Source organism: Lichenostomus cassidix, chromosome 3, assembly GCF_008360975.1.
Source record: "Lichenostomus cassidix isolate B80296 chromosome 3, HeHo_3.0, whole genome shotgun sequence".
Taxonomy (NCBI): Eukaryota; Metazoa; Chordata; class Aves; order Passeriformes; family Meliphagidae; genus Lichenostomus; species Lichenostomus cassidix.
In genome coordinates this window covers 29,687,926-29,704,361 of record NC_139483.1, presented here as the reverse complement: position 1 = coordinate 29,704,361, position 16,436 = coordinate 29,687,926, and the positions used below count along the sequence as shown (strand labels likewise).

The window sequence follows — 16,436 nt, the reverse complement described above, 5'->3', positions numbered from 1 at the left end:
CCTTCAGAGAATAGAAAGCAGTTTCTGGTTTGCAGATCCCCACGCAGTCCTCAAACAAACCACCTGCCTGCCGCATGTGTCTCAGAGCAGTGGGCTGCCTCACCTTCCCCAGTGGCACCCTCCTATCGAAAATCACTACCCTCTACTTCAGCAAGAGGTCAGAAGGATCCCAGGAAGCTCTGTTCCATCATAATTTCTCAGTTTTCCAGTTCCCAAATCCCTCCTGAAATCATGGGGCTAAGCCCGTGGCTGTGAGATGTCCATGAAAATGACATGACAAACCTTCAAGATAAGGAATGAAAGTAAAAAAATCAGGAATAAGATCAAGGAGACGAGATGGCAAGTCAACTAGATAGAGCAAATCTCATGGGGAGTCATGGGAATATGAGATGCAAAACACTGTAATAGGTATGTATAATTTCTCTCTCTTCCTATCAAATATCCTCTGTGTATTTTCTTCAAAGTCTGTCCTTCTTCAGCAACTTCTACTCACTGCAACTCCATGACCCATCCCTAAACTGATCAGATTCTTTTGTTTTCTCCCTTTACAGAAGATGCTCCTTTCAATTACCTTATCGTACCAGCACCAGACATGCAGCCACCATGACTGAATCAATGGTTATCAGTGGCTACAACTTGCAAGGACAGAAGCAATAACCCTGCAGGGAGAGGATTTTCTCCATCCACACAGAGCATGCTGCTCCTGTAGGGTTGCCCACCTGTTAAGAAGAGACGACTTTCTATGAAGCTGCAGCAGGTACCAATGTTTGAACACCAAGGTAGCATGGGGGAAACCTCAGAGGCGGTATCATTGTCCTCTCAGAACCATTTTGAGACTGAGGTTAAATATAAAGACGCCTTTTGACAAGAACTGGCCCTCTGAAACTGAAATTGGTCCCTCTGTCTTAAAGTATGTCTTATAAAGTACCTTTTAAGCTCAAGTTGAAGTGATTCTATATATTCAGAAGCATTATGACCTCATCTTCAGCTGCCAGGAAACTGAGGTACTTGTACCCAGTATCCTCTTGTGCTGCCAGCATGGTCCTCTGCACATGCTAACGTCCTCATCACCTCTTGCCCTCCCATGTCACCTAGTTTTCACAGTATTTTATTTTACAGATTTGCAAGTTTGGAGATCTGACTTCCAGAAAAGAAGAGGGAAGCAGGGATGAGTTTCTGTTAACATGTCATGCAAACAACATATGCTCTCTGCTGAATCACAAGTGTCAACTTGTGGATTTGCATCTTTTAATGAGCTGTATGCTCGGCAGACAGCAATTATAATGGGACCTGAAATTTGTCTGCTTGACCATAGCTCAGAGATATGAGTAGAGCCATTAATGGAATAATGACAAGACGCAAAAAATACCCCAGAAAAAACCCAACAACCAAAAAACAGTCACAGCTGAAGAAAAACATATGCAGATGTGAAAAACTTCTCCTCTCCATACGGTGCTGTCTTCATGTGGCCATAGGGTGATTGAACTTTAAATAAAATTCTTTTGGACCACAACCCTGAGCACAGCCTCTCCTCTCTTCCTCCTTCTTTGTCCTTAACCCTCCTTTATTTGTTCAAACTTCATGAGTGATGCTGCAGCTACCATCCTTCTGAGACTCTGTTTCTTAGCAGGCAAAACACTTCCCTTCCTAACCAAAGAAGAAGCTCACCATTCCAGTCTCCTGGCTCCCAGCTACTCCCCACACAGAAAAAAACACCTTCTCTTTGGTTGCTAAAACTTTCCTCCTTTGAGTCCTTCAGCCTTCTTTTGTAGCAGTCAGCTCTAGGTCTAGCCCTCCTGAGAAAAGCTAAAATAAGACCTACAACAATATGTATGTCCTTGATGTACAAGTAATGCCACTGATGTCAGTGAGCTGCTCAAATGATAAGTTTGGCCCAAGGCTGCTCATGGAGATGATCACATGGGATGTTTCACACACAATAAAAGCTTGTAAACATTCATTCTTTCTTTTTCCTTACTTCCTCTCTCTCCCACATGGAAATACTCTGAGCAGCAGCTGCCAGTATCTAACCAATACTTTAAAGCCTCACTAATGCCCACTTGGGGCAAAGGAATATCATGCTACACAGGTTTTCCAGTTTAAAATCCTCCTGGCACCAAAAATGCTCTCTATGCAACCTCACTGTCAAATTCTAAAACTATGACTGAGGACTAGTAGCAGCTGCCAAGGACACCAAGGTACACATAAGGGTGATTACTTACCTCTAGCTACAAAATGGGATGGAGGGAAAGAAGGGTTTGTTTTCAAATTCTGGTTCATTCAGCTGAAGGTTGCCTGGGTGAGCGTTCAAAAAAAACTGTGGCTTTTCCCATGTGTTCCCTCATACCCACTGCAAATACTAGCAGAAAATAGTCTCTCCTCCCCAAAAACCAAGTGAGCAGAACAGAGGTGCAGTACCAAGTCCATCTGCAGAGTAGATGTTAGTATGAGAAAGCCCTTGGCCACCCCATTAGCCCCACAGTTCTACAGGTCAGAGCTGCATGAGGGACCATGGGACACTACATCACTCTAGCTCCAGCCTGCACCAGGGAGCACCCTCAGGACATGAAGGGATTCATGGCACAGTCCTATTCCTAGAAACATAGGCCCTTGTCAAGGTGTCACACTGAGGCTTGAGAAAAGCAATTCCCTTTGCAATGGAGCGTTATCATATGCCTCCACCACATGTTGGAGAAGAAACAGGCAGAGAAGCCGAGCAGATCAGGGGTGGGTGCCACAGCTTCTCTAAACAAAGTGAGGCAATGCCAATGAAAAACACTCATCCTATCCACAGTGGCTGCTGCTGAAGCAATCAATTTCCACAGCCTAGGTATGATGGTGCCCACACAACACTACTCCATTAAAGGGTAGGGCAAGGAAGGAACAGAGATTGGAGCTGCTCCCAGCCACATAATATGACTGTGGATCATGAATCTGCCAAAAGCTAAGGATGCTCAAGTCTGTGGCAAATTTTGTGAGAGTCACAGCACAGCACGGCTGGACAGCAGGACTAAAAGGAAGCAGTATGGCAGCAGTTGCTGTCAGCAAAAAGATCTGCCCAGACTCCAGGCATGTACTGGTGTTTTGAAGCCTGGATATTGCTCCACTGACAGATAACCACAGTGCTCCTCAGCTCAGAGGCAAGAACCTTCTTGCTAGAAGGAATGTAGGAACAACTCATGACAGCTTCAGGGACAGTTTCAGCTGCTTTATCATACTTTACAACTTTTTAGCATCAACCTCTTGCCTCCTCAGATAACATGAGTAAGGAGAGCGATTTAGTGTCAGTTGGGCTGGAGAAAATTGGAATAGTCGATGGTCAAGGACAATACAATGGTAATCTTCTCCAAGAGAGAAAATCTCTTCACAAGTTGCCTAGACATTAAATCTTGGATTTCTCCCATATGGGCCTTACGGCGTAAGTTTAATTTCCCTCCCTTTTGACCACAGCAGCCCAAAAATAAACATTAGGCCCAATAAAAAATACAGTAAGAGAAACTCTCAAAACCTGGAGCCCAAGGTAGAAAACTACTAGCAGCATATACAGGACTTGAGAAGGATGGGCACTATGACCAGCCAGAGAAATGCTGAGTCACCTTCACATTCACCTTTTCACAGCTCAGCCTCTTCAGCTGCATTCCAGAGTCTTCAGCTCTGTTTCCACCATACTACAAAAATAGCAATGCTGGGAGCAGGGCACTGGTTTCAGGAATGCCCCCAACATCTTGGGCACTACCAGCTTCAAGAAACATTGCTTGCTTCAAGCACTGTCAGCTTCAAAATGAAGACCAAGAAAGCAGAAGCCACCCACAGTGCTACATCCCAGACAAATGCTAGGGAACCCTGTCAGTGACACACATCGCGGCACCTAGATAAGAATGATTCACAAGGACAGCAGAGCTGTATTTTCCAGGGATGGATCTAATCTCCTAGGCAAAAAAGACCCTGGGGAGACCATGCCAGTCCCTCTGCTCCTGAATCAGGTGCACATGGTCCTAGAGCAATGCAGCTCCCTGCTGGCCCCACAGCAAGGCAGAGACATGCAGTAGAACTGTGGGAAGGTCTGGGTTGCCGCTAAACGACTTACACTGCACATCTACTCGAATGGACTTGATGGCAGGGACCCCAACCCCATTTTCTGCTTTACAGTAATAGCGGCCCCCCTGCAGCCTTTGGATCTTCTCAATCCGAAGGGTCTCGTTAAGCACTGACGTCTCTTGGAATTTGTCCGACGCGCTGCCAGCAGTTTTGGTCCATCTCACCTGCATGAGAAGAACAAGAGAAATGAAATCAGGAATCAGGGACACAAAATAGAGATCCCAAGATTCAGCAGAGCTCCCTTTGTTGCTCTTCCCCCTCCTCCCTAGTTACTTCCATAAAGAGGTCCTGCAGCACTGCTAGACTTACCAAAGCTCAACTACTGATCTCAGTATATCTCAGCAAGCTCAGCCACTGATTCTGATCTATCACCAATCCCTACGTCCAGGAGTCCAGGATAACCCCTCAGTTCATCCAGACACACACTGCATAATTACCACTCCTGCTCTGATCCTGCAAACCCAGAAGCTTGCTCAGTTTTATGCCACTATCTGCACAGCGCAGGATTTTCAGAATTCATCCTTGAGATTCCATGTGGCTGGTAGGCCATGACACTACAGCAGACATCAGCTCACAGCTACAGAGCTTTTACTGCAGTCCACACTCATCTTTTTCTAGACAGCAAGGCTATTTCTGCTTTTTGCTTTTCCATGAGTGAGAAAATGCAGTTGCTATCTGACTCTTGCCCCTTTCCCACTGGGAAGCCCTGTGTATTTTATTTTTGTAAGCCATCCTTCTGCAGTACACAAGCTTTTCCTCTGTTTTTAAAGATACAGAAGAAGAAAAGAAAAAAATCCCTTCAGATTTCAAGCTATCTTTTCATTTCTTTGTCCTTATGTAACATGTCTTAAGATCCTGGCTTGCAAGGGCAATGGAGCTGCATGATATTTCACAGTGAATGGTGGCAAGAAGACAGCAATGCCCAGGACGGAAGGGTTACTCTTATGTCTGGAATGAGGTACAGCCCTCACAGTGGCAGTACAAACTTCCCCCTTGTTTTGTGCACTCCAGACAATGAAAGAGAGAGACAGCTTTTCTCAGCCCATTGGTTTCCTATATCTGCAGCCTCTCTTCTAATGGCTGGTGACTGCTAGCCTCCTACTCTGGTGACCACCTAGACTCTGGGACTGCAATCCAGCAAGATGAGCCAGCACAAAGGACAGAGACTTTCATTCAGCATTAGCCATAGATAAGATGGACCAAATGCCTTGACCACTCTTCCAGGCTTTGCTGAAAGCTCACTGCCATCACCTGATTGATGCTGATGCTCTAGAAAGAGCAGATGTGTCTACATCTCACTCCCCAAGCACCAGGCTGAGCAGATCTTTGGTGTTAATGACCATGGATTTATTCAGCCTGTGTGGACTTATGAAATTGTCTGATTGCCCCAAGACTCCTGGAGTCTCCTGTTTGGAAGGACACTTCAGCCAGCTCTTTAATCTTTTCAATCACAATCTCATTTAAGTATTTTGGCCATTTTCATGCTTTAATGACTGGCTGATAGAAAGGGAAAGAGAAGATTAAACAAAGGTTAGGATAAGAGCTTAGCTGGGGAAGAAATCAATCCATTAGGAGGGAGGGCAGAAATAGGATGCATGCCACATTTTATGTGTGCAGGTTCCAATCTCCCTGGTCACGCCTCATTCCAAGCTCTGGTGTCTCCTGTGCATGTCCGAGCAATGACAAGCCAGAGTGCTGCCTGCTAGCATGCTGTCTGCAACAGGCTCTGCTCCAGAAATCTCTCTAGCTACTCAGGCTCAAATCCCTACAACCTGCCAGGACCTCTCCACACACTCAACAATCTTAGGCAGGGCCAGTGCTACTGTATTCCCCATTTCTGATGCACACAGGTATCATTTGCCCATTACTGTCACAAGCCTAGGCTGGTTGTTTTTGCTGACTTGGCTCAGATAATTTTCTTTTTATTGTTTCCAGGATATTCTTTTGATGGAAAAATCATTTCCAATCCTCGCCTTTGTCATCACCTCTTCACCAAGAGGCTCCTCACAAGCAAGTCCACAGAGGCATTGACTGGCATAAGCAGATGCATGGCTTCTTGCCACAAATATCTTTGGCAGAATTGAGGAAGGGGGCCAAGACATATCATATGTGGCTCCCTTGAGTGTATTCTGGCACATCCAGCCTCGCAGTGTGCACCAGCTGCCACTCCTACCATGCTCTGTCCCAGAGTTGGGAGAGCCATGCTCTGGTCCAGTACCTCTACGGACACATCTGCACTAACACTGAACCACCCAGCTTGAGTATCTGAAGAGTGTTGAGGTGGCTGCACAGGGCTTGAAGTTGTACCAGCCTCTGGGCACCCCACGGAAGGACTGCAACCACCAGGCAAGCTCAGCTTTGCACCTCCCCACTGGACTGTCTCTTTGACCACAGCATGGATGTGTCCAGTGCTGCAAGTCTGAATCTGCCTCTGCTTGGTGGCCATAAAGCAATGAACAGCAGGCTCTGCATGGGGCTGTGATGGCCACTACCAACAACTTCCCAAATTCCTCCTCTTGGCTGTATATCCAGAGAAGCTGAGAGGCTGATGGACCACAAAGGACCTATTCCTATGCCCAGCACATGTGGGAAGCCTTTTGAAGGCTGTTCCTACTTGGCAGTAAGAGGGTTAAAGATTTGAGGGTGCACTGTATAACGAAATCAGTTTGAACTTTCAGTTTTTGCAGGGTCTTCACATACTAAAGACAAGTAGAAGGTCTTTTTGTATGCTTCTGCAAAGCTTTGTGGGCTGTTTCCCATGAAAGTGAGCTCAAATGCTTCATAGCTTAACAAGCTAGTGCTTGCATGATGAGACATCCCTACCTGGTTCCATCATGTAGGAGACAGCTGGACACCCCACTGCCCACAGCTCTCCTCTATGTGGAGACTACAAATGAGTGCCACGGGAAGCATGGGTAACAGGCAAGACCGAAAGCTTACCTGTGGCCGGGGGTGTCCTGTGACCAGACACTGCAGGACCAGAGTGTCCCCCTCCCGAATTGTGTAAACACGTTCACTGATGTTGTCTTCCTTCACCACGCATGCTTGCCCAGCATGGATGATTTGGGCCTGAGCAGGAGCTGTAGAGAGGAAAGAGGAGGTAAAGAAGGAAGCGAGCAGTACCCCATCTCCTTATGCCCACTGCCCAGGGCGGCTCCTCCCACCTCTTAAGCCACAAAGGGGAAGAGCCAGACAATTCTGGGAATGAGGCACGGAGGTCTTAGGAGATACAATCTTAAGCAATTTCCCCCATTTCCTGGGTGACTGATAGCAACTACTATTTTAAAACCTTTGGTCTTGTTGGGATGAGCAGCTTTAGACACTGAAAAGCAGAATATGGCACTTTTTTGGGGTGGACCCTTCTGCATGGGTTGAGGACTAAAAATTTCCTGCTGTCATCTCTCCCAGAGAGGAGTATGTGCAAGCAGCTATAGCAGGGACATGGTCAAATCACAACTGCTCTATGCCTGTCTAAAATAAGCCTGATTACTATGATTTACCTTGCAGGAGGCTGGGATAAGTACCGAGCAGAGTCAGAAAGGGCCCTGAAGCTCTGTACAGCTATTAGCACACATCCCTAGAACAGGCAGAGCACACACTGCAGGAAAAACAAGTCTTTCCCATATTAAATAGCAGCCTGTCTCAGCCCTCAGCCAGAGAGAACAGCCTCTGCAGGACCAGAGGTCCCCATAATCCCTTGGGATTTCTCCATCTACGGCTCCAAATGGATACTAATGACGGCAAGGCCAGCCAGAAAAAATGAGTGAAGACTAGTGCAGTGGAAAAGCACACAGAAAGAAAGTTCCCAAAACAAAGTTAAAAAATACCACAACCCCAAACAGCGCCTATATCCCACACCAGCCCTGATGAGCAGCAGGAAGAGACAAGCTCTAGTAGAACAGGATTTTATAAAGAAAAAACCCTCAGCTCTGAAGTTCTGTGCAAACAGCCTTTGGCTCCCTACTCCAAAGCGTTTGTGTGATCAGAGAAGTGGCTGAGATGCATTGAAGTTGACTGCTCAGCCCAACAGGACACCTGCGCTTGTTTGAGGGGGAAACTCCAGTCGCACTTCAAGAAACAGAGAAACCCACAAACGTGTCTAAGAGTTGGTGTCTCCCTGACAGTCCCCTGGGATACTTACCCAGCTTGCCAGAATGCTTTCAGGTGGCTCTGGCATCACAGCTCTAGATCCCATTCGTGAAATATAACAAAAATGAACAAACCACTGAGGAGATGATCAAAGGGTTTAAAGCAACAAGCTTTAGAGAGCCTTCCTAAGCAAGAATAACCTGTTAAAGCTGAACCAAGCACCCACTTTTTCCTCAAGGTTAGCTGAGCTTCAAAGACTACTTTTTTAAAAATTATTTTCATTCATTTGACATGACCAAAATGCTCTAGACCCAAACACCTGGGCAAGAGAAGTGCTCAGATTTTCGCTTGTTTAATCCACCAGCAGTACCAGCCTAGGACAGGCTGGGCTCAGGCAGTGGAGGAGATCTGCCTTGGAGATCAGCTTTTATAAACTGGTGTCACCACAATGCACTGACCAAGCAGCAGGGACATGAGAGGGGACACAGGGCTAGTGGGAAATAATTGCTCTTGTTGCTGCTTTACAGCCTGCCATGGCCACCCAACATCCAGGCAGCACTGCACATACAGCAAGCTGCCCTCTCTTTTTCCATTTCTTCTGTCTTTCCAGCATGGGGGCACTTTGTTAAAATCATTATTATTGTCCAAACAGTTGAGAAACAGAAGCAACAAGTGTATTTTAATAATATGATGGCACAAACATGGACAAATCTCTCAGCCTCTCCCATCTTCCCCTTCTGCAGGCCTGTCGAGATGCCTTCCGTAACTCAGGCATCATGGAATGCCAAAACTGACTGCTCAGATTTCACTGATACAGCTGAGCAGATGGGTGACCTTCCCCTGCCTGGATGGCAGAGAGTCTTGTTGAACCTAGGAGAGAGCACAAACCTGTGTATGTGCTTATACACATCGGTGTGTTTGTATAAACATACATGTATGGATATACATACAGATATGTAAATACATTAATGAAAAAAATGATTTATCAGAAAAAGACATCATGAATGCTTGTCAAGCCAACAGTCGCAGAGGAGGAATTCAGAAGCCTAAATAACCTTTGCTAATACACCTTAATCAAATTGACAGCCTCTTGTGCTGTTTCAGACCTTGGACCAGTCTTCTGCAGATCTGCCATAACATCTTTAGCTCCACGTGTACTGCAGAGCACCACTTACAGGGCTGAGACCCAGATTGTGATGCTGATGAATCCCTGCTGAATTAAAGAGAGACTCTGTCCCTTCCCATCCTATGCCACATTCCCTCCATACAAAAACTGTGCTGCCTGCATTTCAGCAGGGGCCTGGCACCCTGAAGCAGCAAAGCTCTGGTAACCTCTCTTCACAGCCTGTGGGCTGCATTTGCCAGCTGGTGGCTCTATTCTCCCTTCACAAACATGACCTTGCTGTAAAAACTAATTTCCAGGCACCCCGTGCAGAATCAGAATATTTATCTGCAGCTCTACCTCCCAGATAATGTTGTTCTTAAGTTGCTCTGCTATACCCCATATGGTATACAAAGCAAGCATTACAGCTTTCACTCTTCCCTTTGTCTATCCCTCTTCCATTATTTCACCTGTGTTGTACAACTCTTTTCTACCACTTGTACAAAGGCATTTCCATATGGGGAACTCCCACAGCAAAATCATTAGGTAGAGTGGTATAGGATTAGAAGGCTTTTGTGCAACACTTCTGGTGCCAAAATGCCTTGTGGTAATTTGCTGGTGGATCTCTGAGTTTGAGAGAAATGTTATTTAAACTAATCCTTATATGGCACTAGACTGAAACAAAATGACAGCCCTAGGGATAAGCTCTGGGTCATATTTTTGTCGTCTCCTCCCAAATTCTCCCTGGATACACTGAGCTGTAAGGAAGCTTAAAAGCAAGGGTAAACACATCCAGCTTTGTTCCCAGGTGTCTGAAATTGCTTGTGTCACCATCACTAACACCTTTCAGCTAAATCATTGGCAAGGGATATCACTTTAAGGGAATCCCCACTGCTTAAGCTGTGACATCTCTCTGGCAATAACAGCACCAGGTTCTCAGCACAACAACCATCATTCATTCATGTCTCAAAAGGAAACTCAGCTTGGGGTTGTCTTGGAAAGGAAAGCACTCAGGTAGATGGCCCACAAGCCTGAGACACTCCACCTCTGGTTTGGTTACAACATTAGTAAGTGGGGAATGAGCAATGAACCAACCCAGCTCTTTGGGGACTGCACTAAATCACAAGATGAGACTCGGGAAGGTCTCTATTCCAAGCTCAGCCTGCCACAGCACAAAAGGCTGGGAAAGTCACCTCATGCTGTATTACAGATGGGCAGAGAGGCTGTAAGGATTAATTGCACTTTTAATGTGCTTGAACAGAAAGAATACATTATTGTTTGACATCATCCCAGGTCTCCTGGAGGATTTCAGCATGCAGACAGTTTGCACACTGCCAGCACAACAGGATGGCAGGACCATGCCTGTCAGAGTACCACTTTGACAGAAGGCCCTCAGGAAGGAAAAGAAAGGCTAGACATGAAGGAGTTACCTCAGCTGTTCTCAGCAGGGCTCCACACAGAACAACTCTTGTACAGAGACAACCTCCCTGTTGAGTCCTTCTGGGGCAGAATCCCTCACCTCAGGCCAGCAAGCCCCAAAGCAGAGGTCCAAGGTAGACCTCTGATGGCCTCTATGGGGAAAGAAGGGACAGATTGTTCCCCTCCCTTTTTTTCCCCAGAATTTTGAGGGACAGATGTATCATCACTTTTACTCCACTTTCAGGAAAGAGATCAGCTTAGGGAAGGCTCTCAATACAAAGTCCTCCAGAGAAACTAGGCCAGCCAAATACTGAGTGTCAGATGCTTTAGAAAGGAAAAAAATCAGACTACGAATATGCAGCAATAGGCCCTTCCTTGGAAAATGGCTGGCCTGTAATGCATTTGGCCTCTGCATCAAGATTTCCTACGATGCTTTCACTTGATATATTTATACATTAAAACAAAAGGAAATTGAAGTGGATAAAATAACTTTATTCCCAGTGCAGTGTACTGTACAATGTTATTATTACCATAACCTGGAAAGTTTATGAGACTCTTGGTGCTTAGAGGTTGCTAATATCATGAAAATGTATAAAAGGAGAGAGAAATGGTCTTTTGGAGAGGACTGAGTCATCTGTATTTGGTTCACAGGTCTAGCCATTCATCTTCTCGAGCCTCAGATTCCATCAGTAAAATGACAACGATGAGAGCTCCTTCACAGAGAGGGTGGAAAGTGACAGATACTGCACTGACACTCCCTCAGTCTCTGTCAGCACCCACAAGGGCAGCTGCTCCGCAGCACCTACCGCACTGCACTGCACTGCTGTCTTAGCACTCCAACAGCAGCCAGCACTGTTTGACTCTGTCCCACCACTACCCCTGCCATCTGAACATCCTGCTGATGGCCTCAAGGATGAAGGACATTTATCTACAAAGCTGCTGGGCCAATACCTGCAGTTGAACACACAGGAGCACTGAATCTACCCAGCTCTGCTACCATCCTGCAGGGTGGGGAAAGAGGGAAGCTGCACTGAGAGCTTTCCTCTTCCTCAGCCTAAATCTACCACCCTGCTTTGCAAGGCAAGCAATGTTCTTCCATGCAACTGGTGCAGATATAATTCAGCCTTTTCTGCACATGCCCTAGGCAAAGAAGCCAAGGTCCTTCCCATTCCTGTTCACAGGCTCCCTGGACTCATACTGCTTAGTTACACTCAGTCAGGGAGAAGGGGGGCATCAGCTGCTAATCTGCTGCTGAAATCTCTGAAGAACCTGGCTGTCTCTTTCCCTCACCCTTCCCATCCAGAGCAAGTGGCATTTAAGAGATGCATCTTGGAGGGAGTTCCCAGAAAAGGGAAAACACACGGTATTTATGGACCACAGTGGGGTTGAATAAGCATTTAACTAAGGAAATCCACATGTGGAATTTCTTGCTGAGGAGACACTCTCCATAACTGCCTCTCCAGGAGCTGCCCTGCAGCACTGTGAGTTACAGACCAGGCACAGCACAACACCCAAGGGCAGCTCAGGCCTCAAAGTCACTGCTGGAGTTAGTGTTTTATCCCCTCTGTTCATGCAATGCACAGATCTGCTCAGAGAGCAGGGGCACACAGACATGGAGACCTATGAGGAAGGGGTCATGTCCCCACAGCAGAGCACAAAGAGAAGCCAAGCAAACGTGTAAAGGGAAGAGATGTGCAAGCAACACTCAGCAGCAGCGAGGAAGGTCGAGTAGGATGGGAAGGGTCTGCAGAAGCAGCATCCTGACAGCCAAACAAAACACCCTGCTGTGGGAGGGGATGGCAACTGCCTTGATGTGTGCTCCAGCACTACTCAGCGGGTCTCACTGATTTCTCCACTAGGGAGGAAGACCACAGGCTTTGCTGAAACTTTAGACAAAACAAATTAACCAGGCCACATCCAGCCCACAATGCAGGGCAGGATATCGACGGGCCATTTGAAAAGGAGAATTCACTCCAGCTTGAGGACAGTTATGGAAATAATAATACACAATCAGTGTCCATTAACACTGTCAGCAGGGCTGTGGATCAATATTGCATTAATGGCTGAAGAAAAACCAGCCATACCCATCAGTCAGCAGTTAGGACCAGCACAAGAGCAGAGGGAGAGGAGGTGGCAGTGGGTGGATGTAATCGAGCTCAGGCGTTGGATGTCTTTGTGCAGCCTGCCCAAGGAAGCCCATTTCCCAAACACATTCCCTGGCTGCCTGCTCAGAGACCTCCTGCTCCTCATCTCAGCCCCTCACAGCCTCTTTTCCCAGTGCAATGGCAAAGGGAGCCCAGTCCCTGCAGGGAACTTTCCCCGTGGAAGGTGCTTGGTACTGAAGTCTGACAATAAGACTAGGTTCAGTCTGATTAAACTCCAACTTTTAACACATGGCCAGGCTGGTCCCCTAGCACAGAGAGAGGCAATGCAGAAGGCACAGGGATAGCTGAGGATGAAGGCACATCCATGGTCCTGGGTCTCCTCCCACTCCTTGGACTTCTGTCTTGCCCAGGCTCCTCCTGTTGACTTGTCCAACATAGTGCACTGCCTGGGCAGCTCTGTGCTACCACAAAATTATCCTAAAGCCACAGACATCAGGAACCCTCCCTGCCTGCTGACAGGAAGGGATACAATCTCAAACAAGACAGATCTCCACTGAGGTTCTTTTGCTCTCATGCACCGGTGTTTTCAATGAATCCCAAACCATCTAAATTTAAAAAAAAATTAAAAAAAAATTCTGCTTACTGTACACCTGGCCTAAATTTGCAGCAGGGACCACATCATATTTCAGTAGCAAAATGTCGCTGACTCCTTTGGTGTTTGCACACTGATCATGATTAAAACACAAACATCAATTCACCCACAAAAGAAACACAGCCACTTGCAAGATATGAAAAGCACCATGTCTAACCCCACACAACTTCACAGCCACTCTTGAGCAAGAAGAAAAAAATAAAATTTTCAATGAGAAGTGCACAGAGAAATAACAGAGTTGTGTAAAGTAATCACAGAGCACAAAACTTGGTTACTTGAAACAGAATGGGATTTTTTTCACTTGGAAGAGACTGTCTTTACATCTCTGATTGCATCTCCAGAAACAGAGTTTCTTTTTGCAAACTTAGCCAGATGATTTCCACAGTCTTAAAATAACTTTTTGCTTAATCAATGTCACTTCCTTGAAGCATCTCTATAATTTTGTTTCTTTTAGAAAAACGCCAGCAACAAAATCACGTGAGATGTCATGAATAGCAGGTACACCCCCCAGTGACTGCAACACCTGCTCCTGAGACCATCGTTCAGTTTAAAACCAAAGCAGGATTATGTGAATTGCTACAGTATCAATTACCAGATCATCACTGATCACCTCAATCCCAAACTCCACTGTCTCTAGCAGCTCACTAGCTTTCCTAGATGTTCCCAAAATATTCTTACCTAGGTCCACCTAACTGCAGAGTGTCAAGCAGCAGAGAAAATTGATCAGCAACTTTGTTTAAATAAGAATCAAGTGACAGATGTTACACACACAGAGCATTACAGAGGCATAAACTCTGCATTACTGCCTAACTCTTATGCCTGAGTGGAATTTCTACAGATGACTCAATTCCAGCAACTCGAAGTAGCTTATCTTCAAAACTTTAGGGGCTCCAGATACAGTGGCAGTCAGAGCCTGCACCTCAGCAACACTGTCCTGGAAAATTCCAGCTTTGGCTGGGAAATGAAAAAAGCATTCCTGTCTCATAATGGCCATAAAAGACACTTTATCATCTCTCCCAACCCACTTCCCACTGTGCCAGCTACAGAGCCTGAGCTGTATCTCTAAATCTTGGTGCAAAACCCACTGAGCCACAGAGCCACACTTGGTCGAGGTGATCCTGCCAAGCTAAGTGCTCAAAATATTGAACATTCTTGTCTGGTTGCTACTTAAATCTCCCAAGCATTTTAGGGGAAAACAGAAAGGAGGCAAGCAGCTTGTGGAAGAAACCAACCTCTATTCTAGAGACTACTACAGACCGACTTGTTTGTCAGCTGGTGAAAGCCCGAAAATGAAACAGTCCAGTCAGAGAAAACAGGGCTACAAAGAGAGGAACTCAACCAGACAGGCGAGCACCAGGCCCCTTGATAGGTTTGATCCCTTGTCTCCTTTATGTACCAGGTCTCCAGTTCCCTGAGCCAATCTCCAGCTGCTCCATGCACCCACCACCCTCTGAAGGGCAGCAAACAGCTACAGGCATCCAGAAAGCCTGCAGACCCTCTGGCCTTTGTTCTCAGCTTTCACTGTGCCCATCACCAGCAGCCTCCAGGTAGCCAGCTCACCAGAGAGCCAAGGCTAGCTCAGATAGAGATGCAACTCACACTTCTGCTCTCCCTTTTCTGCCCCTCTTTCACTGTATCCACATATCCCCACTCAGTCAGGAAAACTGCCTTTCAGAGCCAGGCTGCAGCTTGCCAGCACTGGTAGCAAAGTCCAACAGGCAATGTCCCCACCATCTGCTGCTAATAACTTTTGCAGGCAAATGGGCTTTGTTTGAATGGTCCCAAGGGTTTTACCCTCTCCCATGAATTCAAGATCAGCTCATTTCCAAAGCCACTGTTGGTGCTGCTTCTTCTGCTTTTTTCCCCGTTTTATACTTTGAGCCGCTTTGGTACAACAGTGACTCTTCAACAAAGAGGTCCATGTGCACAGATCTTTAAACCAGAGTACTTTGAAACTCAGCTGTTGTTTCATGGCTGGATCATTTGACATAGGAGATAAAAAGAGAGAACAACACAGACATTTCAGTCCTTCAAAACAGAGAAAAAAAGTCAATTTGCTAATCATCTGTCAACTAGATTAGCAGCAAAGGTGCATGAACTCTGATCAATGACTAACTACAGGCTCCTTTTCATATCAAAACAGGAAAAAATTTCAGATGACAGCTGTGCTTCCTGAAACATGAAAAATAAGGAAAAGCAGAGGTAGTGCTTTCAAACTGTATTCTCCAGCTAGTGGGACACATGGCAAATGATCCAGACTTTGCTGGTGCAGACTCCACCAAAGTCACACACACATGCTAAAACCCAGAAGAGAAACAAATTGAAGCTCCAGGTATACTAAAAAGAATAAGAGAAAAAATAAAATTAAAACCAAACCAGTATGCAATCAAAGCACACAATCAGAAATTGGGTAAGAATAGGAGCATTTCCATCAAACTTCAGCTGGTGCTGTTCAAAATGCTAAACCCTGAGGCCCAAATTCTTCAGTGCTGAGGTGGCAACTGGAGGCTGGTGGGCAGGAAAAGGACAGGCAGAGAAGAGCTATTGGAGGAGAGGACTTCTCTCCACACGGAGAGCCAAAGGGGACATTGTCTGCTCAGGGCTGCTGCTAACCCCAGAGAGAGGGGGTGCAGACATGGGGCAGCAAAGCAAGGTACTCTCTACCTGGTGCCCCAACTCTCCTGAAGACTTCCCTATATACATGACCCAAGCAGCTCCACCACTGCCAGGAGAGTTTCTCCATAGGCACAAAGCTCTGTGCAGACCACAAAACCTGTCTGTAAAACCGGGTAAACAGTCAGGCACTGAATCAGTGTTAAATCCTCACCTGTCACAGCTTCACTGCTTCCAGGGCCCCATCCATATGGCTCAGAGTGAGCTGGGGATGTGAGTGCAATCATGCCAGGATGGCAGTGCAAACATTCTCTTCACGCAGGAGAGTTAAGATTCAACAAATGGCCATGTTTACCTA

General features: G+C 46.3%; 1 protein-coding gene across 2 annotated transcripts in view; it reads right to left on the bottom strand.

The window, feature by feature from the left end:
* Positions 1–16,436, bottom strand: part of MDGA1 (MAM domain containing glycosylphosphatidylinositol anchor 1) — a 138,801-nt gene that overhangs the window by 82,564 nt on the left and 39,801 nt on the right. For both annotated transcript variants that reach the window (XM_085055092.1, XM_085055091.1), the window contains 2 exons: positions 7,039–7,178; positions 4,088–4,262 (listed from right to left, as the gene is read on the bottom strand). In XM_085055092.1, coding sequence (XP_084911218.1) covers positions 4,088–4,262; positions 7,039–7,178 — 315 coding nt within the window. The remainder of the gene's footprint in view (positions 1–4,087; positions 4,263–7,038; positions 7,179–16,436) is intronic.